This window comes from Oryzias latipes, chromosome 19 (genome assembly GCF_002234675.1).
Source record: "Oryzias latipes chromosome 19, ASM223467v1".
Classification (NCBI taxonomy): domain Eukaryota; kingdom Metazoa; phylum Chordata; class Actinopteri; order Beloniformes; family Adrianichthyidae; genus Oryzias; species Oryzias latipes.
Genome location: NC_019877.2, coordinates 24,491,316 through 24,513,928, shown reverse-complemented (window position 1 = coordinate 24,513,928; position 22,613 = coordinate 24,491,316). Strand labels below are relative to the sequence as shown.

Sequence of the window (22,613 nt, the reverse complement as noted above, 5' to 3'; positions counted from 1 at the left end):
AAGAACTTTGAACGTAGGAGCTTTGACAGGAACTAGAGAGTAGTCTGACATGATGGACAGAAGAAACGGAGATCTAGATGGAAAGAGAGCAAGGCTCATAGATTGGGAGCAGCTATTTCATCATGGTGTGGATGGAAAGGGGAACCGAGGAGGAGACATCCTGAAGGAGGAGTTTGATAAGAATGTTCTGGAGGTGAAGGGACTGTGATGATAGGGGGATGAGTCTGATGAATTTGAAGGCGTTGACTGCTGTCTGTGGTTCTTCCTTTCAGGTAGCTTGAAGAGCTGGAGAAGAAGGAGGGAATGGAGAAGAAGATTGTGGAAATCCATACAGAGGAGACAGCGGAGACTGAATCAGACTTTAACAGACATGTGGGGGAAGAAAATAGAAGTAATGAGGAAGAGATGGCTCCGTTTGGAGTTCAGAACCAGAATGCAGAAGAACACATAGTGGTGGAGTCTGCTAAAAGGTTTTTCCAGAAAAGAGAGGAGCGTGCAGTGACAGTAAGAGGGGGAGAGGAGCACAAGTTGGTCACATCTTGTAAATACTTCGTAATTGGAGATAATGTATGGTTCAGCATTGGGTGGTGGTGTAAGGATGACTGGTGCTCAGCTGACAGTCAGCGGCAGCCAGAGTATCTGTGTGTAAACGAGAGGACCTCAAGTAGAACGGCGAGGTTGCAGGTGAAGAAGGTGGAGGACTTTACCGGTGCTTAAGAGGCGTGCAGAAACAGGTCGGTGCAGGTGTAGGAAAGTTTCAGGTGTGATGTGTGACTAAAGAGGGTCACCCAGAATGAAAAGAAAGGTGAAGAAGACTGTGGTGAGAGCAGCCATGTTGGTGGTTTGAAAGACAGGAGGCAGAGCTGGAGGTGGAAAAGATGAAGATGCTGAGGTTCTCTTTGGGAGAGACCAGGATGGATCAGGAATGAATCCATCAGAGGACCAGTTGATGGTAGATGTTGTGGAGATGAGATGGTGTGGACACATTGGAAGACGGGACATTGATGACGTTGGTGACTCATTTATTCTGTCGCAGGGCACGTTGGCATGTTGCTTAATAGATAGAGAACACCGAAGAGGAGGTTGACGGGTGTGGTCAAGGAGGGACTGAGTGAGGAGGATGCAGAAGATAGAGCAAGGTGGGGGGGCAGATGATTTGCTGTTGCAAGCATGAACACATGCAGCAAAAAAGACAAAAAAGGAAGAAGACCTTCTCATGTAGGATGGATTTAAAGCTCTGAAAGACGAACGTGCACCAATGTTCAGGTCAGGCAGACTTCAGTGAAGTCATGCGGAAAGCTCAGAGAACCTCATAGATCAATCATCCGCCCCACATTTCCACTGCACGTCCTGCTGATGCATCACTCTGGATCTAAGGCTGTTGCATCTCATCTAATGCTGCCTAAGAAAGTGTAAAGAGACACTCACCTGCTCCAGCCGCTCCAGTTTGAGTCGACAGGTAGCGCTGAGCGAGCTCTTCCTCTGAAGGGGCAGACTAGCAGGGGTGTCTGAGGGCAGAAACAGTGGAATAAGAACCTTAGGCTGCAGAAACCAGGCTGCCCAACACTGACACAGCTCCTGAAGCTTTGAGATGGAAACACACCTTCAGCCCAAGTCCAAGCAGAAATTATATTCACAATATGTTTTTATCAATATTGACGGTTTTCTTCTGACTGCAAATTTATCCTCTTAATTTAAAGCCTTCAGTTAGAAAAAATGTAGTTTTTTGTACAACTTCCTTTCCGTTTGCTATAGTTTGCTGGAAGTCCTATACAAACAATAGACCTTAAAATGATGGAGACTCAAACTCATTCTCACTCTTCCAGTAGAGTTTTCAGTTTAATAGTTGCCTATAGTGAAATGTAACTATGTATTTAAAATAATATAATGACAGATTTATGGATTTTTCACCATTTTTAAACAGAAACAAACTGCAGTATGTTGGTTTGGATATTTGATGACTACAAAAAGAGAATTCTTTATTGTTTGCGTCGAAGAACGCTCCAGGAGGCCTCCAAAATCCACGCCTGAGGCATCCGACATGGCTTCTCTGGATGAGGAGGAGCAGCAGATCTACTCTGAGCTCTGTCCGGGTGACCGAGCTCCCCCACGATCTCTGTGGGAGCGCCCAGACACCCTGAGGAGGAAGGTTCTTTCAGTCGCTTGTCCCACCTTGTTCCTTCAGTCATGACCCAGAGCTCATGACTACATTAACCGGTAAATTGAGAGCTTTCTATGGCTCAGCTTTCTTCTCACCACAATGAACCAGCACAGCATAACAGCAGACGCCTCACCGTCCACCTGTCAATCTCACGCTCCGATCTTCCCTCACTTTTGAACAACACAACATACTTAAACTCCTCCCCCTGGGACACCCAGAGAGGAATGTGTTTTACTGGAATTTCAGGGAGTAATATTAATGTATTTTTTAATCCATTTATGTTTGATGTTTCTCCCTCAGATCAATATCACACTGACGATTGTAAAGACTGCAGTGTTTCACAGTAACAATGGAGTGGGCGTGGCTAAACTTTAAAGACTACTTTTATGGGCATGGTCAAGTTAGCATCTTTTCTAAACGTTCAGGTTCAACCATTTTATTTACCTTTATTTTTAACATTGAAATCAGCAGGTTTAGAAATGACACATAAACATAGAAAAATGCTGCCAAACGTTTACATTAACACATAGCTGTAACACTAAACTAGCATAGTTGTTAGTGAGGCTCCTCCCACTTGTCCGCAGAGTACAGCAAACTAAAGACAACGTCTTCTGAAGCACCTGGGGAAGGTTCTAGAATAGATTGGTTCTCATCTCCCTGATCTATTTCTTCAGAGAGAAGCTGTTGTTTTTGAAGCAAAGAGGACATTTTGGTTGCCAACTGAACGCAGAGAAGCTATTTGATAGAAACATACACACCGGGGGTTGTCACAGCAACGCCGTCACTCCGTGAAGCCAAGGACACGCAAGCCTGCTCTGTTCTGGCCGGAGACACTCGTACCTGCACACAGTCACACAGGGAGAGAGGCCATCATCTTCACCATCATTATCATCATCATCATCATCATCAATTTCATGCTTATATTCATCCCTGCCAGCGGTTGGAAAAGGATGGATGAAAGGTTAAAAGAATATTCCTGATCCCCTTTCAAATAAGATTGTATTTCTGGTGTTTTAACATGTAGCACAGAGAACAAATATAAAGAACATTAAGCTAAAAATTGCATTTATAAGTATTTCTATATTCAAATCGTTGTAATTCTGGAGCAGAAAAGTAGAAAATTAACGGCGGGGCCAAAAGCTCCCTGCTCTGCTCCATTCTGATCATCCACCGTCAGACCAACAGATCCATAAACGTCTTTGTTTTCCTGGTCTGAGCTGGAATCTGGATCAGATCTGGACGGAGGGACAGATCAGTTATTGCTCACCATTGTTGCTGCACCGCTAATGTTAGCTTGGAGATGAGAGGGCCTGTAAACAGATGGATTATGGGAAATGGGAGGGGCTTAATACACCTCAACGGCCCCCTCCACTACTTGGAGACAAACTTCTAATGAACTACTGCTGATCTGCAGAAACTATGACCTTGAAGATGACACAGGTTTTTAAAGGGTCAAATCAAAGCAATAGTGAGTGTGTGGTACTTGGTTAGTGTGTAAATGTGTTGTGTGTTGATATCGGATCCACACAACTTGATCCTATTACTAAATACTACTAAGATAATTAGACTAATCTGAACTGGGACTGCCACATATATTCATATAGATTTTTCTGCATTAATGTCAAATGTAAGGATCACATACTAAGAGTGGGATTAAAGTTAATATAATAAATATATGTATCTCTTCATCGATACTTTAAACCTCAGTCACAGATGCCCTTCCAGATCCGATGAAAATGAAAATGTTCAGATCCCAGACTGCTTGGTGAATCTGTAAAGAGGAAATGTTTGTGCACAGTTTGTCTACGGCCTGCTGGGAGCAGGAGGTCATAGTGAACACTGAACAACACGGAAGTGTGAAGAAGACTTTGTCGACCCTCCTCTGACCCTGCAGACGCACAAAGAGCCGCTTTAGTGCTGGTCACATGATCAGTGGACGCTCCTGACTGCTAGAAATGAGGAAATTCAGACCATCAGAGTGTTGTTTGTGTGAACATCCCACAGACGCACTATGGGCGCTTTTGTATCACGTGCACACACAATCAAATGTTCAGCTTCTACATTTATGCAACATTCTTTCCAGCCACGCCCTGATATCTGCAATCCTTCCATTGAGGTGTTCTCCCTACCATGACAAAGGTGGACAAAGGTGCAAAGATTTCATGTAATCCATGGACACCAGTGAAGATCACAAATCATTGAAGAAAAAAGGTTCAGAGCACTGTCTAGTGGTTCTAGATGACCCAACTCCCAACGTTCACGTGCCAAAGCACAAAGGCTACCAAAAGATTTGTTTTATTGATGGGCATCAGTTTGAACCCTTCTACTCTCTCACTGCAATCCCTTTTAGTGCCACCTTCAAGACCAGCTGGACATTCAACCTTCTGATGATGAAAATGCTATCAGAGCTGTGTGGGGGGGGGTCACACCTGGGTTACATTGACCGCTGGGAGCGTCTCACAGTGGGGGTTTCTGCTGGAGGTGATCTTGGCCACCGTGGGAAGCTGGGGGGGCATGGTGAACAGTCCTGGGGCCTTCCCCCCTCCACTCTCCCCCTGCTGGCAGATGGGGCTGTGCGAGCCGCTGCTGGAACTGGACGACGACCTCCTCCTGATGAAGGCGATTTCCACAGTGGGATCCGGTCTGGAAGGCATGCACAGGTATGTTTTTGCAGTCATGCCTTTCTGCTCCTGAATGCAACAGTTTCTGACGTGTTCCAGTGGTCCTGTCTTGTTCCTTTTTTATTTAGGAGCCCTACTGATCACAGAGCAGCCCCCTCACTGAGTGTGTGGTCCTGCACTGCGTTTCTTTTGACCTTTGCTTGGTAAATATGGAGATTACACCCTTTGATGTAATCTTTGGGTCACTTATAGAGCCTATGATGGAAATACAATAAAACAATCTGCCCATTGATGTTAAATGGGTGCAGCATGGTGGTGTAGTGGTTAGCGTACCATCAATGTCATCCACAACCTGTCAATCAGGTGACAAATACTGTCAAACCTCTACAACACAAGACTGTGAAAGAGAATTATGCTTAAAAAATTGTTAAATGTAATAAAATATCTTAACTACAGCATAATAAAACTAGTATGATGGGTTTTTCACTTCATTCTAAACATCATGATCTATCATCGCTTCACTTTGAACCAGCAGCTAAACGGCCCACCTTCTTCTCAGCCAATCACAATCCTGTTTTAGCCTTTAAATGCATGAATGGTTGTCTCTCTGCATTCTCAGTTTGCTGTCCCCCCTCCACCTCCTCCTCCACCTGGAGTGATCATTCCCTATGGTCTGGACTCTAACCCTCTTCAGCGTCTAGGCTCTGACATTTATTCATTCAGTCTGAATTCGTCCCAACAACGCTAGACGATGTCGGCCCAGAGCCCCCACCACCAAAGATTATGGATTCATTTCATTAAAAAATGTTTCTAACTCACATTCCTAATCTCTCCTTATTGAAATGTCATTACAGTTACTCTCCCATTGTCTTTTAGATTCATTTAGATTTAAAGGCTGATCAAATCCTTAAATTACTTTAACAATCATGAACATTTGATTTACTTCCATTTTTATGCTTCAAGCTTTTCTTACTCATTTGGGGTTTTTGTGAACACAGACCTATTCAATCATGTCTGCATATGTTTGAACCCAATTTAAGCAGAATTACATAAAAAACGTCACCCTGTGATCTGCTCATTACATATACGGGTGTATTGTGAGCAGTTGTGGGGGTCGTGAGTGTGTGTTGGGGAGACAACCTCAGCTTGGTGCGTGTCAGGATGCTCCTTGCCTCCTCATATGTCACTCCGATCAGAGACTCTTTGTTGATTGACACCAGCTGATCCCCCACTTGCAACCTGCCATCCTAAAACAGAGTGAGAGCGGCGAGAACGCAAAGAATGAGCAACACGCAAACGAAGGTGTAGCACAGCAGCTTCACAACAGACACACAAAAGCAGTTCAACTCTGTGCAACAGCCAAGTGACAGATACGCCACACAAGAGCTGCAGATTTTCAGATCATAGTTGTCTACAGTCATGACTCAAACATGTGGTCTGTTAGCAGAGATGTGATGGAAGTGTTTAAACAATATTATACTTAAAAACGTTAACATAACAACTTTGTGATATCCGAAAAGGGTCAACATTTTTGTGACCTTTGGCGACCGAATGATCATTTTGTTTGGTTTCAATTGATGACAAAATTCTTTAAAAAAGTAAAAGTTTTAAATATTCAAGCTAAGTTTATTTATAAAAAAACAATCCTTTTGTTTTTGTTTATGCGTTGTTTACCCGCACCTCTCATTTAATTGCATCCCAACATTAAGTCAAGAAAAAAAGAAGGATTAAAAAAAATGAAGGGAAGACAAAAATGGTTTAAAAATGTGTAGTTTAAACATTTGATAAACACCAATGAATGTAAAAAGTCAATAAAATGTCCTGGTTAGTAAAATAAAAGCAAAACAAACAACTGCAAAAGACAGAAGACCCTGGCACCAAAAAAAGGGCCAACCGGCAGAAACTGTCTATTAAACTGAAACTGAAATACAACAGAAACTATTCAGAAACTGTCCAGAAGTCATCAGTCTAAATTATAATAACAAAGGGACATAAATTCCAGCTAAAAGTGCCACATTTTCCATCACAGACCTCCTTAGAACCTTTCACAGCTTTTACATTCTCTGGACCAGATGTGCTATTGTGGCTCGCTTGGGGCAGGTAGAAAACGTTGGTCCAAAGAGGGGCAGATCTCAAACACACAACACATGTAGCATGATGCACAAAGTTGACTTGTTCTGCTGTTTTCAATTAACAAAACTGTTTTCTCCTGAAAATGTTGCATCAAGTGAGCAAGCTCACCTTCTGACAGTCTCCTCCATTCACAATTTCCTGAATGAACACCATTGGTCCTTCAGCTCGGTTAGCTCCGCCCCTGATGACGAGCCCCAGGCCTGTTCCCTTGGCAACACAGATCAGCTGGATGATACTGTCACTGGAGAGGGAGAGGAGTCCAGAAGGAGGATGAGGTCCCATGTTTACACAAACGTGTTTGCTCTCTGACTGTCACAGCAGCACTACAGGTTTTTCATTATTTATTTGACATAACTATGTCCAGCTAATTATTATTTGAATGTACAAAACTTAAAAACGATAAAGGAATGTTAGAATTATTTATTAACTACATTTAAGATCAAGAGATTATTCAATTATTGAAAATGGTTAAATTGATTGATTTCTAATGATTTTACTTCACTTACTCCAAAAATGGATTCATGACTTTTCCTTATGAAACATAATTTTCACATATTTTAACTTTTGATACTTGATCAGTTTTTGCTATGAAGTTTAGTGTTGTGTCTATTTTACTGATATAGTATTATTGTTAATCATATACATCATTTTTATAATTAACATAATCTGAATATATTTTACATAACTGATCAGCATTTGCCATGTTGATTTCTAAAAAGGTATTCTTTACAAAATAATTAAGTAATTCATCTTTGTCATGTGATTATTGATATTTCAGGATTCTTAATTCTGTCTGATAAAGTTATGAACCAGATAATGATGAATCATATAATAAAATAGTTACAGTAGAACAGGGGTGGATTATAGAAGTTCTCTTCCTTCCACTCCCTTTCAAGCAATATTTATTAATATGTCTAATTATCCTAATTTGGATTTGTCATTGTCTGAATGTATAACTGATGATTCTATTGTTTTGTATATTATTTATATCTGATTGCTTGAAATAAACCATTTCAAATCAAAATATCAAATCAAAAAGATGAAATCATGTACAAATAAGACAAAAAGCAAAGTACGTCAAATAATTTTTTAAAGAGTTAAGTAAAAAAGATAAAAGCGTGAACAACTGAACATTTTAAAAAATGTATAAAAATTAACTGACGTGGAGTAATTTAGTAAAGACCGAATAAAGTTTTTGAATTCATCAACAATAACAAAAATAAAGGAACAACTGAAAAAAGGAGAGATGATCATCAATTTATGAACAAAGGAGTAAAGGAATAAAGTTTGTGTATATTATATATATATTAAAAAAGTGGATGAAAGATTAAACAAACAAATTAACAAAGTGTCGTGTGAATATTTTTTTTTTAAAATTAAGATTTTAGGATTATAATACAATGTATTAAATAAATAGTTAACTAAAATAAATATATATGCAATTATGTTCATACTTTGCCTTTATGCTGTAAAGTATAATTTAAAAAACAGGAAAACAGCATCAAGAAGTACTAATGATGGCAAATCAATTTTTCAATGCATAAAATCAGATTAAAATCAAATCAATTATTCAAGTTCTTCCACCTAAAAAGATGAGAGAGGCCTGATTTTTGATGAATTTATTTGTAAATTATGGATTACAGTAAACCCTTGTTTTTCGCGGGGGTTCCATTCCAAAAAGAACCCGTGATAGGCGCAATCCGTGAAGTAGAAACCTCTCTTTTTTTAAATTATTATACAATTAAAAACTCTATTATACATTGAAAGAGAGAACAAACCATTTTACAGGCTCAAGCATTTGTTTCACAAATGAAAGTACTTTAGAAACGTTTTTTTCAACAAATAACTTCTGTACTGTACTGTCAAATAATAATTTTAATCATCGATGTGAACAGTTAGAAGGCTTCAAATCCTGGAGATTAGCCCCGCCCACCGAGACCCGAGTAATTGGATTAAACGGGAGAAAATTTAAAATGATTATAAAAAATACAAAGTACAGTTGGACAAATAGTGACTCAGGTGTATTTCACTGCTCTTCAGACTGAGTCGCTGCATCCTGACTCCGCTCTGCAGTGTTTTCTTCTTTTGAAGCCCGCAGTGCAGCTGTGTTTGTTCGGGAGAAGAACATAGTGATAGGCAGTTGTTGCTCTTTTTTCTATGGGTTTTAGAGAAACTCGAAAATGCAAGAGAATTTGCACGTACGTGCTGTTAATTTGGCGAGCTGTTTTACGTATTAAACTGCAACGTTATTGACGCACAGGTAGAGAAGAAGCGGAGTGACTTTTTAGCCAATCAGAATGCAGAACACAATGCACGATGCAAATCTGTGAAGTAGCGAAACCGTGAAAAGTAAACCACGTAATAGCGAGGGATCACTGTTTTAGTATTATTATTAGTAAGTATTTGGTTCAACTCAGTACTTTCTTATATACCATTTGTTGGCAATAACAGCTGTCAAACATTTTCAAACACTTTCTGTTAGTCTTCAAAAGATTTTCAGAAAGTGTTACTGACGATTTGGTCCATTCCTCCATGCAGATCTCCTCTACAGCAGTGATGTTTCACGGCTCTCGCTGGGCAAAACAGACTTTCATCCCCCTCCAAAGATTGTCTATGGGGTTGAGATCTGGAGACTGGCTAGGCCACTCCAGGACCTTGAAATACTTCATACTGAGCCACTCCTTCGTTACCCGGGCAGTCTGTTTGTCTTCCTGGACTGGTGCAGTTCAACAATGTGGTTTCTGGTGTCCTGAGACAGCTCTTTGGTCTTGGTCATGGTAGAGTTTGGAGTGTGACTGTTTGAGGTTGTGGACAGGTGTCTTTTTTATATAGATAACCATTTTCATCCAAAAATTTCAGTCCTCTCTCGGCTTTATGAGTGGGAGAACTTGGACCATTGGTGGCTGACTAATGCATATATACACACGCACACACACACCCACACACGTACACACACACACACACATACACACACACACCTACACACACACACACACACACTCACAAACATATATACAGTATAAAACCACCGATACATACAAGGCTGTGTTGGTACAAGGATATAAAATCAATCGGCAATTGGTTTCAGGCAAAGTTAAATAATTTCTCTTTACTGTCTTGGTGCAAAGCTGATATGAAATCTCGCTTTACTCTGCGTTAGAATCAGCTGACTCACACTGATTGCATAAACCTGTGAAGAGTTACGGTAGGTTAAAGAGCGTGTGTTATTTAGGTGTCGCCGGCCACATGTTTGGTGTTAAAGATTTAAACTAAAGGCAAACGAAAAAGTCCAAATATGCGTAGGTCTATTGGGGAATCTAAATGGATGCATGAAAACATCACTGCATTGTCCAGACACCCTCTTACCTGAAGTTGTGCACAGGTGTGTGCACAGTGTAGGAGGGGTTTGCTGTGTAGTGTGGAGCCTGCATGTAGGATGTGACTCCCTCTTTGGGACTGAGCAGCTGGGGGCTTTCTGATCGAGAGGAGGAGGAAGAGGAGGCTGTGTCCGTTAGTTTTCCTGAACATCAACAGACGAGGAGAAAGAGGTGAGGAGAAAGACTTGAGAGAAAACAAGAGCAGATCAAAGTAAAAAAAACAGCACCAGCAAAGAATGTTAGGAATCATAAATGTTTTGAAGAGCAGGATTGTTAGAAAAGCTCTATAGAACCGTATTCATTATTTATGTTCAAAATAATGTAAATATCATGGCTGTTGTCCACTCGGTGACCCGGTAGAGCTAAAATGTTCATGCACTCTTTTCCTACGGCCATGCAGACACACAGATGTAGCGAACACTTCTGTGCTGACATGGAGCCGTGGGTTTGGTTGGTTCTGATTAGTCACTATGACCAGGGTTATATTTTGTTGTCTAGTTATATGTCAACCTTCCATGAAATGGATTTTTTTTTATTAAAGAAATAGGTATTTAGGTAGGTAGGCTGGTATTGTGGTGGTGGTGGGGGGGGGAGCTGTGTGGTTCTGCTTGTGTGAGTTCAATATCCAGGGTGCCTTTAGTTCATTTTTCTGGCCTCTGGTGAGCCCCAACTTCAACAAAGTACTTTGTTGGTAGCTGCATTTTTAAGGGTTGGATTTTATCCATTTCTGTTTTTGTATTTCTTTACTTTTTAAACTGACATGTCAGTAAACTTTAAAATCTCTTCCTGCCTCCAGAGATCAGTTATGTTCTTGTGGTTTTTAACTCTTGGCATAACATCTTAAGGTGGCGTTGCCTCAAATCCCCTTAAGGTGCACTGTAGAGGCACCATACAGCTGTCAGAATTGTTTTTATTTTCTCTTGGTTTATACTGACGCTACTTTCCTTTTGTCCTAGTTTTATGCCATAAACATGTCAATGTGAGTGGGCATAAAAAAACTAAAAGTTACTTGAATCCCTGGGCCTCAAGACCCTGCACTTCCTGCTGCTGATTACCTGGATCAGGTGTGTTTAGTCCATCAGAATGTTAAAACAGCCGAGTCAGCCAATCAGGGGCAAGGATGGAAGGGAGCTGGAAACCGCCCAGGATCATGGCTCTCAAGGAGCCCAGCCTCAGTTAAAGACTGAGACTGAGCTTATGTTTCTGTTTATGCTGATTACCTTCCATCTACTTAAGTTCCGGGTTTTCCCTTTGTCCTTGTCAGATCATCTGTTGTCCCCTTTCTTCTGTGTTTCCTAGTTCTGTCACGTTTATGATCATTCATTATTATTATTCATCCGCCACCAATCCCAGTCTCTGATGGCTTCTGGGTCCTTTCCTGACCTTCCTGACAGACAGCCTGTAGGTTTTAGTTTCTGTTTGTGAGCTTCAGCTGCTCCCTCACTTTACCTGATGATAACTGAGTGGGAGAAATCCGTCCTGAAGCTGTGGTGTTGCTTGAGCCGTATTTTTCCATCAACTCTGCAAACTCCCTCCTGAAAGACATCAAAACTATTTTCATTATCAGAAAGACTTTTAATGAACAGGCTTAGGAAATAAAAAGTTTGAGCATTAAAGAATATCCACATTTAATATACTATAAGGAGAAATGAGTAGTAACCATGGAGGCCTGGAGCCTTTGTGCTAGAGGGGCAGCCAACAGATCAGTGAGTGTTTGTCTCCCTCGCATGGAGGTCAGCCGGACTCACACTGCTGACCAGCCCTGGCTGTTCCAGGCCAGGTCTGATTCCCTCCTAATGCAGTTTAAACCGGATCTGTGAGGGGCTCATGAAAAACATCTGCAGATCAGAGTCTGCACACCAGTGTTCCGTCACAGATCAAAGACTTTAAGCCACCAGCTTCTCTGTCCTTTCCGCCACGTCAGGTACAAGTCTTTTGGCGGCAGAACCAAGCCTTCTATTCTGACCCACTTTGGGCTTCTGCAGTCCCTCACTGGCTTTTGTGCATTGCGGTCTGTCCTCTTTGGTCTCATGAGCTCATTGATGTTGTTCCATGCAGGTCTTGATGTTTGTCTGGATCCAGGCTGGTGACCCTGAGATGTTCTATGGTTTTTTGAGCCTTCACACTAGGCCTGCTCTTACAACTTTTATCTTGTAGCTGACAAAATATTCCTGTTTTATTTGGGTTCTTGAGAAAGACGAGTGTCTTGTTTTGGATGAACTGGCATGGACGTCATTCCTGGAGGGTTGACTGTTGTAAATATTCCTCGTCACTGTGGACTCGTGTGGGTAAGCAGAGCGGCAGGCTAAGCAAACCCTGCTTTTGTTATTAGTAGGGGTGTAACAATTCATTTAAATAAGGATTCAGATCATATCGTAATTTATGGTTGTCCATATGATTCAGAGTCGATATTGGTTCATTTCGAACGATCCGATTGGATCCGATTCAACAACTTAAAATGGATCCGGAACATCTTTAGCAAAAACTTTAACCGGCGACAAAAATTCCTGCTACTGAACAGTTTTCCAGATTCTTGGATTTCTTCCAGATCATCAAGTGGAAATGAAATCTGTCTCCAAACCAACAAGTAAACTAGAATGAATGTCAAATCCATTCACATGTTAGTTTCTAAAGTTCAACATTCTTAGAACATTCTAGACACTGGATGGTCACATGACTTTCTTCAGTCTGTCCATACATTGGACTGGAATGATGGACTGATCCGTTTTAGATTATAATAAATAAACCGACAGTGCCCCATCCAAATGGTATTTTCCAAAATCAATACAATCAATTTATTTCATTTTGAAATGATTTATAGGTTGATTCAATCAGCAACTTTCCTCAGACAGATCGATCTGGTTGGATCGTAGGAATATAAATCCTCTCATTGATTAAGTTGATGAATAGTCACAGCCCTAAGTTGTAAAAGCAGAGTTTGTGAGAAAGTGAGGATGAATTCATGGGTGATGATGATCAGCAACTTCTTTTTATTCTTCATTTCTCTTTTTTTCATATAAAGTTGGCCAAAAGTTTAATGCTATGATCAATTACCCCCACTTCAAGGCATATATACAGCATGAAGGGTCACTATGATGTTTCCCTGCAGTCTGGGCTGGTGCCCTGCTTGTTCTCACAGATACACTATACTACCATGAGTATTGGCTCACATGCTCTGACTAACATATGAACTGAGGTGCCGTCCCATTCCTAACCCATAGAGTTCAGTGTGATGTGGCTCCACCTTTAGCAGTGATTACAGCTTCAACTCTTCTGGGAAGGCTGTCCACGAGGTTCAGGAGTGTTTCTAGGAGTTTCTGACCATTCTTCCAAAAGGTCATTGGTGAGGTCACACACTGATGTTGGTGGAGAGGGAAGGCCTGGCTCTCAGTCTCTGCTCTAATTCATCCCAAAGGTCAGGTCAGGACTCTCTCCAGTTCATCCACACCAGACTCTGTCCTCCATGTCTTCATGGACCTTGCTTTGGTCACTGCTGCACAGTCATGGTGGAAGAGGAAGGGGCCGCTCCAAACTGTTCCCACAAGGTTGGGATGATGGAATTGTCCAAAATGTTTTGGTGTCCTGGTATCCCATTGCACTTTGTGATGTGTGGCTTGGATGCAGCTGCTCGGCCATGGAAACCATTCCGTGTAGCTCTCTGTTTGCTGTACTGCGGCTGATCTGAAGGTCACATGAGGTTTGGAGCTCTGTAGCCATTGACTGTACAGGAAGTCGCTGACCTCTCCGAGCTTCAGCATCCGCTGACCCCTCTCCGTCGGTTTGCGTGTTTACATAGTTGCTGTTGTTCCCAACTCTTCCTTTTTGTTCTGATAGAGCTGACAGTTGATTTAGGAGCGAGGACATTTCACTACTGGATTAGTTGCACAAGTGGCATCCTATGAGAGTTCCACGCTGAAGTTCTCTGAGCTCCTGAAAGCAGCCAATTCTTTCATAAATGTTTGTAAAAACAGTGATTTTTCACACCTGTGGTCAGACCAAATGATCAGGACACCTGATTCTGATCATCTTTTTAAATGATTGGGATTGACATGTTAAATTTAGTAATTTTACAGATGTCCTCTTCACTCATCTGATCCATAAACAGAAGAGTTTAGGGATCACTCCCTTTCACTGTGCACACAATCAGACTTTAGGAAAGTCATTTCTGCCTCTGTCTCATCTTTATCTGATAGTTCACCAAATAACCAGGGCCATAAAATAAAACCCCAAGCAGAAAATGAAGATCAGCTTTTAGAATCAAACCAGTCTTGCCCATTGGGGGGGCAATGTCCTAAAACAAAAATATGAAAATTGATTTCTGGTGCTGCAGCTTAAAAAGCATAATCTTTTAAAAGCCCTCCCCCCCCAATTCCATTCAATTCAGTTTCTCATGGATTCCCCCTCATGGAGGAGCTTTAGCTCCTTGTGGTTCCTGCAGCATCCAGAAATCCTCCAGCTTCATTTTGTCCCGGCAGGATGACCTCAAATGTTTTTGTGTCCTTACAGACAACTTCAGCTATTTATATGGGTTTGGCTTTCCTCTCCACCTGCAGGACACCCCCTTAATACAACGTAAACAGGTTCATGTGACCCCCCCCCCCCCCCCCCCCCTTCAACAGTGAGAGCAGGTCAAGTTGGAGGGGTTATTGCACAGAGCTACCTTCACAACAAGTGAAGCGGGGGGAGAGCCGACTTTCTTTGTGCAGTCAAAACAACACGTGATTGTTGTCCATTGCGTGTTCAGCTCCATCTGTTCCCCTCACCCTGACTGAGGACACACAGGGGGGGCGGAGCAGGCTGCAAGACTGCCTTCTAGAACAGGAGCTTACTGAAGACTAGTCGTTTCATGCTCCCGTTTCTGGCCGTCCGTTCACCTCAAACAGCTTCAGCCCGGTTTTCTGCTCAGCAACTTCTCTAACGGGCAGATGTCGCCCCCCCAGCAGAGAGCTGGTGCACACAAAGCACTGCGTCCCGATTGTGTCAGGCTGCGTTTGAATCCACACAGCAGAGCGGGTGCCAGGTCGGTGGCTCCACCCGTCTGTCAGCTCAGACCTCAACCTGAGGACTCTGAGCTGTGGGTCGCTTTCCACACAGACTCAAGTCTGAAGGAGAGAAGGGCGCGAAGCAAAGACACTAAAGATTTATGACCATCTATGGCATCTCTGTGCTTTGGAAATAAAAAAATATATTAAAAAAAAACCTAATCACAGAAGAATCATTGAAAATGACAATCCAAACAAATCGCAATTTAAAGAAACCCTGACGGAAGAAAACTACAGTTTGAACAAAGCAGGGTAACTATCAGCAATTTAAAGAAACTCTGATCAGAACAAACCGCCATATTAACCAACCATGATCAGAACTAACGTATTTGAACAAACCATGGTGTGTTAAGCGTGGTTTCAGTTTCTCACCTGGACTCTTCATCCCGGGCGATCAACAAGGACATGTGGTTGGAGAGGGAGGCTGTCCTTAGGATCTCCACTGCCCTGTCAGGACACAGATGAAGCATTCATGACAACGACTGCAACCTCAGAAGACTGTGGCTGAAGGCCCTCTGCACATGTGGATGATCCAACTCATCACAGGATTTCTACTGTCTTTGCTGAAGCTGCATCTCAGGTTTGGGGACATTGATAATATCATAACACAGGATAATCACCACAGGCCACCATTAACCCCCAACATGCTACGAGCAACAGCCTGAAACCTGAATTTCACAGACAAAACCCCCAAAGACTGACGCTACAACAGAGAAGAGCGGTTTGTAGCTCTCCTGGGTTCCTGTTTGGTGCTCTAAATGCCAGATAAGGAACTTCTACTAAAAATTGCACATGGGCTCATTGCATCACCTTCACACAAACACAGGATTATGCCTCATCTGCTGCAGCTATGATCGTTTGTCCTTCAGTTTGTGCATGTGTGCACATATTCACTTTAAATCTGAGTCAGAATTAAACTTAGATCAATAAGTCACATGACCAAAGTCCTTGAAATTGGAAAAAACATCATTCTGCCCCATCTGTGTGCACGTGACACCAATGAGCGTGCACTTGATTATGGGATGCTCACTGTGTAGTTGCCTCCGAAACAGAAGAGGGAAATCTGCTGTGAACTCACCTCTCATTGGTCGCTCCAATCAGACTGATATTATTGACATCCAGAATCAGGTCACCTGACTTAAGCCTCCCTGGAACAGAAGGGCAGACGGGGCAGAGTCAGGTGAGGGGATAATGACAATCATGCTCTTTGCTGTGGAAATTCATACCGTCCAGGGCAGCCAGGCCGCCGGCGATCACCCGCTTGATGAAGATGCCGAACTCTTCGCCTGTCAGCTCTTTGTAACCTCCGATGATTTTAACACCTGAGGATGCGGAGTGCACAGACAACAACAGGGCAGACTTAGACGGCAGCGGTTTACAGCTGCCACACCTCTGGCGTGTTTCTATTCTAGCATGGAAATCCCTGGTCAGTTCCCTGAAAGAACTGAAAGTGAGCCAAAGTGGTTTCTGTAAAAGGATGATGTTAGAGTTCAGGACAGTTCAGAGCAATTACATGGACTCTAAACATTTTGGATAAACCCTCCAGGGCCTTTGCCTGGCTTTAGACGGGCCCAAAACAAATGAGCATGTCACATGGTCCACAGGGTTGATATGCCTCCCATCCAAGCAGTCTGACATCTCTCACTTAGTGTGGACCATCATTACGCAGCAGACATTGCTGTTTAAGGATGCAGTCGTCAGACGCCAGCAGAGTGAGACGGCAGTGTTTGTTTCATGTTCCTTCTCTTTTTGTCTTGTCTGCATGTTCCTCGCCATGACAACCACCCCCTGAAGCTGCTGTTGTTCAGAAACGCAGAAGCCAGCTTAGTGCTCTAAAGACAAACTGGCAAGATTAAAAAAAAGGACATTTTTGAATGCACTTATCCGCTTATGATATAAACATTTGAAGGTAAGTGGCCCTGCTGATGCACCATAGATCAATGTTGGGGCTGTTCGTAAACTCCTTTCTTTGAAGACGATACTGTGCTGCGCTGTAGCGTGAACGCCTTGAAGTCTGACTCCGATCATCTTCTGATCTATTGTAAAATAATTCCCAGTTATGTGGTAATTATGCAGTTTTTAGCCAAAATGAAAAAAACCTGTGTTGTTCTCTTGGGCAACACAGGTTTCTATTTTCTGCAGAGTGGCAGGAATTCATTAGAAATGCACCTCTGAGTGATGGACAGGTCTGTTGGTGTGGAGCAACCCGGGAGAGCGTATAAACCATGTTCTGTTTATATGCTCTCCTGCTAGCTTACAGCCCCTACATGTGCCAATCTAACATTTCTAGTCCAACAAAAATGGCCATCAATGTTGGGGGACTGGTATCCAGGTGTAGAGTTTTGATCCAGATGTCATCTGGGACGAGGAAAACGAAGACGTACATGGACCTAGTTGTTTGGAGTTTCTATGTCACAACTACAGGTTTTTCAAACAACATTTTGTCTGCCTCTGATTCACAATGATTTGAATAAAAAATTACTCAAAAATGCAACTTTAAGCTTAATGCTTTTCTCTATGTCCTTCATCGTCAGACAAATGCCATAAGAACATGTTGTAAAGACCATTTTCATTGGAGTGGGTCGTTGAGATGTTCTCAACTCTGGTTGGAGAGGTTTTGAAGCAGCTCACGTTGGAGTACAACTCGAATCATCTCTCTTCTTAAAAGTTAAATGTACAGATGCTTGAAGCTCCAGCATGAGCTGGAGGACAATCTGTCTGCAGGTTTAACATCTCTTTTTTGCTAGTTTTGGCCCCTTTTCCCTTCACTTTTTTTAACGCTTTCCAGTACCATGAGAGCTTTGCCATGCTGAAGGAAAGTGGAATTTTCCTTGCTCACCGAGTCCTTTCTTGCAGTCGGCAAACTCCAGTCTCTGGACGGCTCTGTTGATGCCATGTGGGCCCATGATTGTCCTGGCAACAAGTGAAAACACAAAAGGTTCAGTAACGCGTCAACATCCTGCCTCAGTTAAAGCCTCTGTGTGTGTGAGTGTGTCCTTGGGACTCCGCTGCAGAAAATAATCAAATCATCACAGGATTTTGTTGCCGTCTACCTCCCTCCCTTCATACACTGACATGCAACCAATGAAATCTCTTCTCCCAAACGCCACATGCAGCCATGGAACTCACTCCAACAGCGATTCAGAATGATGAGGGGGAGAAAACAGATGAACCGAAGCCTCCATGGCCGGTCCAAACGGGCTGCAGGTCCAGATGAAAGCTGCTCCTCAGACGGGTGAGCCTGGTGCTGTCTGCTGGTCCTGACCCGAGGCTCAGCTCCGCGTCACAGCAGATTTCTCTCACAAGCTCACATCTGTGCGTGTGTGTGAAAAGCTTTGTGCCGACACTGACTGAACTGCAGAGGCTTCGCAGTCCACCCCACCCTCGGGTCTGCTCTGTTCTGCTGACACGCTTGGTTGCTTTTGTCATGTCCTGACATGACTCACTTTTGAACACTTAAGCCTAACTCACTGCAATGAGAGTAAAGGGGTGTCAGGGTTTTAAACTAATGTGTCTTACACATCTATGAAATGCTGTGGGAGGCTAGACAAAAGCCTCTCCAAAGCCTACACCTTTGACGGTCAAGGAAATAAATATTTGATCCCTTGCTGATTTTGTAGGTTTGCCCACCCAAAAAGAAACTGTCATCCTAATAATAGGTCCATTTGAACACAAAGAGATTTTTTTAAAAATCACAAAAAACATAAAGAAATTGACTTTAAAGAATGGACATACATTTATTATGTGAAATAAGTATAGATCCCCTAGTAACCATTAAGAGTTGTGGTTCACACAGACCAGCTAGACTCTCCTAACGAACCTGTCACCTGAACTGAAGACTCCTGTTTGAACTGATCACCTGTAGAAAAGACACCTGTCCACAGAATCAGTCCATCAGTCAGACTCCAACATGGAAAGACTAAAGAGCTTTTGGTGGGTTTTGGGGAGATGATTGTGGACTTGCACAAGACGGGAATGGACTACAAAACCATCAGCAACAAGCTGGGGGTTAAGGGGACAACTGTTGGTGCAACGTGACCATCAATCCACCTTTTGGTCTGGGCCTTCAAAGCAGATCTGACCTGGTGGGTTTTCCATGATCACGAGAGCAGAGAGAAATCAGCCTAAAACAACACGGCAGGAGTTAGTGGATGATCTCAAAGCAGCTGGAACCACAGTCACCAAGAAACCATTGGGAATAGTTTACGCTCCCCCTGCTGAAGAAGACACATGTGCAGACTGAAGTTACCAATGAACACCTTCAGGATGTAGAGAGAGACTGAGAGAAGGAGCTGTGGTCAGATCAGACCAACATGGAGCTCTTTGGCATCAACTCAACCCCTCGTGTTTGGAGGAAGAGAAATGCTGCCTATGAGCCCATCTCCACTGTAAAGCATGGAGGTGGAAACATCATGCTCTGGGGGGGTTTCTTTGAGGAGACCAGGAGACTTAAAATGGGTGGTGGATGGGTCTTGGATAACAAACCAAAACAGTCAGCCAAGACAACCAAGCAATGGCTGAAGAAGAAACATATCAAGGTCATTGAGTGGTCCAGGTGCTCTCTGGAGCTCAATCCTATAGAAAACCTATTGAAAAAGCTGAAGCTTAGAGTAGCTAAGCAACAGCCACCAAATCTTAACGATTTAAGAGTCATGTGTAAAGAAAAGTGGACAAAATTCCTGATATGTGCAGAAACCTGCTCATCAACAAAAAAATTCCTCTGACCTCTGTCCTGAGAAGAAGGCTTTAGCCACTAAGTACCAACCAAGTTTTTTCAGCAATAGGGTTCAAAGACTTACGTCCATCAATGAAACGCAAATCAAATATATACATTTTTAAAGACAATTATTTTTTTTATTTTCTGTGTGATTTTCTATCCCTCACTGCTAAAATAAATGTACAATGAGGACAGACTATCAATTTTCCTCCACTGTTCACCTTTGAATACTTCTTTAGGTTAGGAATTGTTCTCGTCTGTTTCTGTCAATAAACCAAATCCAAACCCTGCTGTCTGATGAGGTTACAAGCTCATTAGATTCACCTTCGGAAAGACCTGGCTAAACGGATGAGTTCTGATCCTGGATGTAGGCAGACCCTTAAGGAATTGTTCATTTGACCCATTTGGAAGTATCCTGGACTTGCACTGACACATTGTGAGGTTTTCTTTTCTATGTGAATGAATGTGAAAAAGCAGCAGCAGCATCCTGAACAAAAGAATTCTCCAAAGTGCTGGAAGCTGACGGCAGGCCCACGACGACGCAGCAATTAAACTGATCACTTAAAGCCTGATAATCTGCATTAGCTTTCACAAATCACACACACACACACAAACCAAATCACTAACTTCAGTCAAAGACAGGCCTGGGGTGTTGATATGGGCGAGCATTTTTAACAAACACACCTTCAGCCGACCACACGTCACCTAAAAGTGCAACCATCACAGAACTAATCTGATAAAGTGGCTTCAGTCTATGATCTGATTCAGTTATGAGGGACACTCATTGCTGTCAGACACTCTAAAGGCTGGTATCCTGGGATGGATCAGAACCATAACTGGAGCAATGTTATGATTCAGTCACAACTGCCTATATGGGTAGGGCTGTCTGCGGGCGTGAAATGGGCACATCTGTACAGGGCACCATGGTGACCCCCATTCAATTATAAGACCGTAGACAGCTGCGTGTTCCTGTAGAGCAGAAATGTTCATGCAGTTTTTCTACAGGCATGCTGTGAGCGACAGGTCAGAGTAAACACAACACTTCAGGGTAAGTAAGGGTGAAGTAGGTGAGCCGCAGGCGTGTCAAATAGATTTGACCTTTTTTCACCCCCCAATACCTGTGCACTGCGCAAGGAGCCTGTTGGTGCTGATCAAATGATAAGTGTGCACTGATTGAGCTTTTTCTTTCCAACCTGACCATTAAAATGTAGTAAATTAGAGAGAGTGTAGTGAGTAGACGTTCTACAGGCGTCCTCTGTGGACTTGCGTATCACCTGGACACCCTGTGTGCTCGCAGTCAGGACGGACCCAATGCACACACTTTACTACTACTAGAGTGCAGCTTAAGGACACCTTACAGCTGTACATCATAAGAGCAGGTATCTTACATTATTATTACAAATGTTTCACAACACATTTACAACATGCACAACAAAGGTATGTACCATGTTCCTTGCGTCCCTTAAAGTCGCCATACAAGCCTCAATGGAACTGAGAGACACACCTGCACTCACCTCTCTACGACCTCCCACAGGCCCAGACAACCCAAAAATCAGCAGCACTCGTACAGGGCTCCCCTATATTATGCATGCATGTGATTAATGCACAAATGACACGAGCAGCTGAAGTTTCAGATGAACTTTGTACAAGAATGTCTCACTTTGGCTGAAAGAGGCCTTCTCTGTGAAGGGGACACGATTATGGAAGGACTTTCTAAATGTTGCTCATTCTTCTCCCATCAGAGGTGGCCGTGGTGCAGCGCTGGGGCGTCACGGCGGCTAAAGAAAACAGGCAGGTGTTTTGCTCAGACTTTCACTTTAAACCCTCCCACCACTCCAACTTCTAAGATCTTTATTTTGTATTAGATGGGCATTTGGGTGAGGGCGCCACTCAAAACTCATCAAGCAACTAAACAACAAAGTTTTGACAACCTTCTCTGGACTTTATCTCATCGGGTTTCCTCTTCAGATGTCATTGGATCATTTCTGCAGCAAAATGTACAGATTTATGATAGTGTGCTTCATCTGTGCTCATCCTGCTGCTTCCATTGACTCCAAACTGAATATCTTAGACTGCAGAGAGGATGACTAAGCTTTTATGTGAGGAAGAGCTGCACCCTCCCAGGATTACTGCTTGCATATTTAATCTGCTCCTGTCTGTGTTGTGCTGCTTCCCACAAATGCTCAAGAGTTGAGCAGAAAAAAAGCAAATAAAAGAAGGAACTGGGGGGAAAACGGATTTCTGACTTTTGAAAAAAATTCTCCTATGATCATATTTCACATTTCAATAACTTCCACATATTTGAAATGTTCTTACATGTTAGTGTCTATCATGGGTCACTTTTCGTTTTTCAAGGTCATTAGTCTGGAAGTCAAGGTCATGTCTAGAGTGGGAGCTCGCCATTATTTCAATGTCACATTAGCCTGCTGGTCATTTTTGGGATTTGTTCAAACATTTTTTGGACAAGGATTTCTCCAGTCATGTCAGGAGAAAGCAGCTGGAAAAGGGGAAGAGTAACAAAGCTGGAGGTGAGGTGATAATAACTTCAGAGTCCAAAGGCGT

At 42.7% G+C, this 22,613-nt stretch overlaps 1 protein-coding gene across 3 annotated transcripts in view; it reads right to left on the bottom strand.

Moving 5' to 3' along the window:
• Positions 1 to 22,613, bottom strand: part of stxbp4 (syntaxin binding protein 4) — a 42,248-nt gene that overhangs the window by 10,211 nt on the left and 9,424 nt on the right. The window contains exons 1-12 of one of the 3 annotated variants that reach the window (XM_011488558.3): positions 18,464 to 18,891; positions 18,174 to 18,247; positions 16,561 to 16,656; positions 16,413 to 16,482; positions 15,707 to 15,781; positions 11,742 to 11,827; positions 10,282 to 10,435; positions 7,024 to 7,156; positions 5,923 to 6,029; positions 4,591 to 4,804; positions 2,920 to 3,001; positions 1,429 to 1,508 (exon numbers count right to left, since the gene is read on the bottom strand). In XM_011488558.3, coding sequence (XP_011486860.1) covers positions 1,429 to 1,508; positions 2,920 to 3,001; positions 4,591 to 4,804; positions 5,923 to 6,029; positions 7,024 to 7,156; positions 10,282 to 10,435; positions 11,742 to 11,827; positions 15,707 to 15,781; positions 16,413 to 16,482; positions 16,561 to 16,656; positions 18,174 to 18,247; positions 18,464 to 18,519 — 1,227 coding nt within the window. In that variant the 5' untranslated portion in view covers positions 18,520 to 18,891. Of the gene's footprint in view, positions 1 to 1,428; positions 1,509 to 2,919; positions 3,002 to 4,590; positions 4,805 to 5,922; positions 6,030 to 7,023; positions 7,157 to 10,281; positions 10,436 to 11,741; positions 11,828 to 15,706; positions 15,782 to 16,412; positions 16,483 to 16,560; positions 16,657 to 18,173; positions 18,248 to 18,463; positions 18,892 to 22,613 lie in introns of those variants that run through there. The other 2 variants (XM_011488559.3, XM_020712133.2) reach the window with 2 other exon arrangements.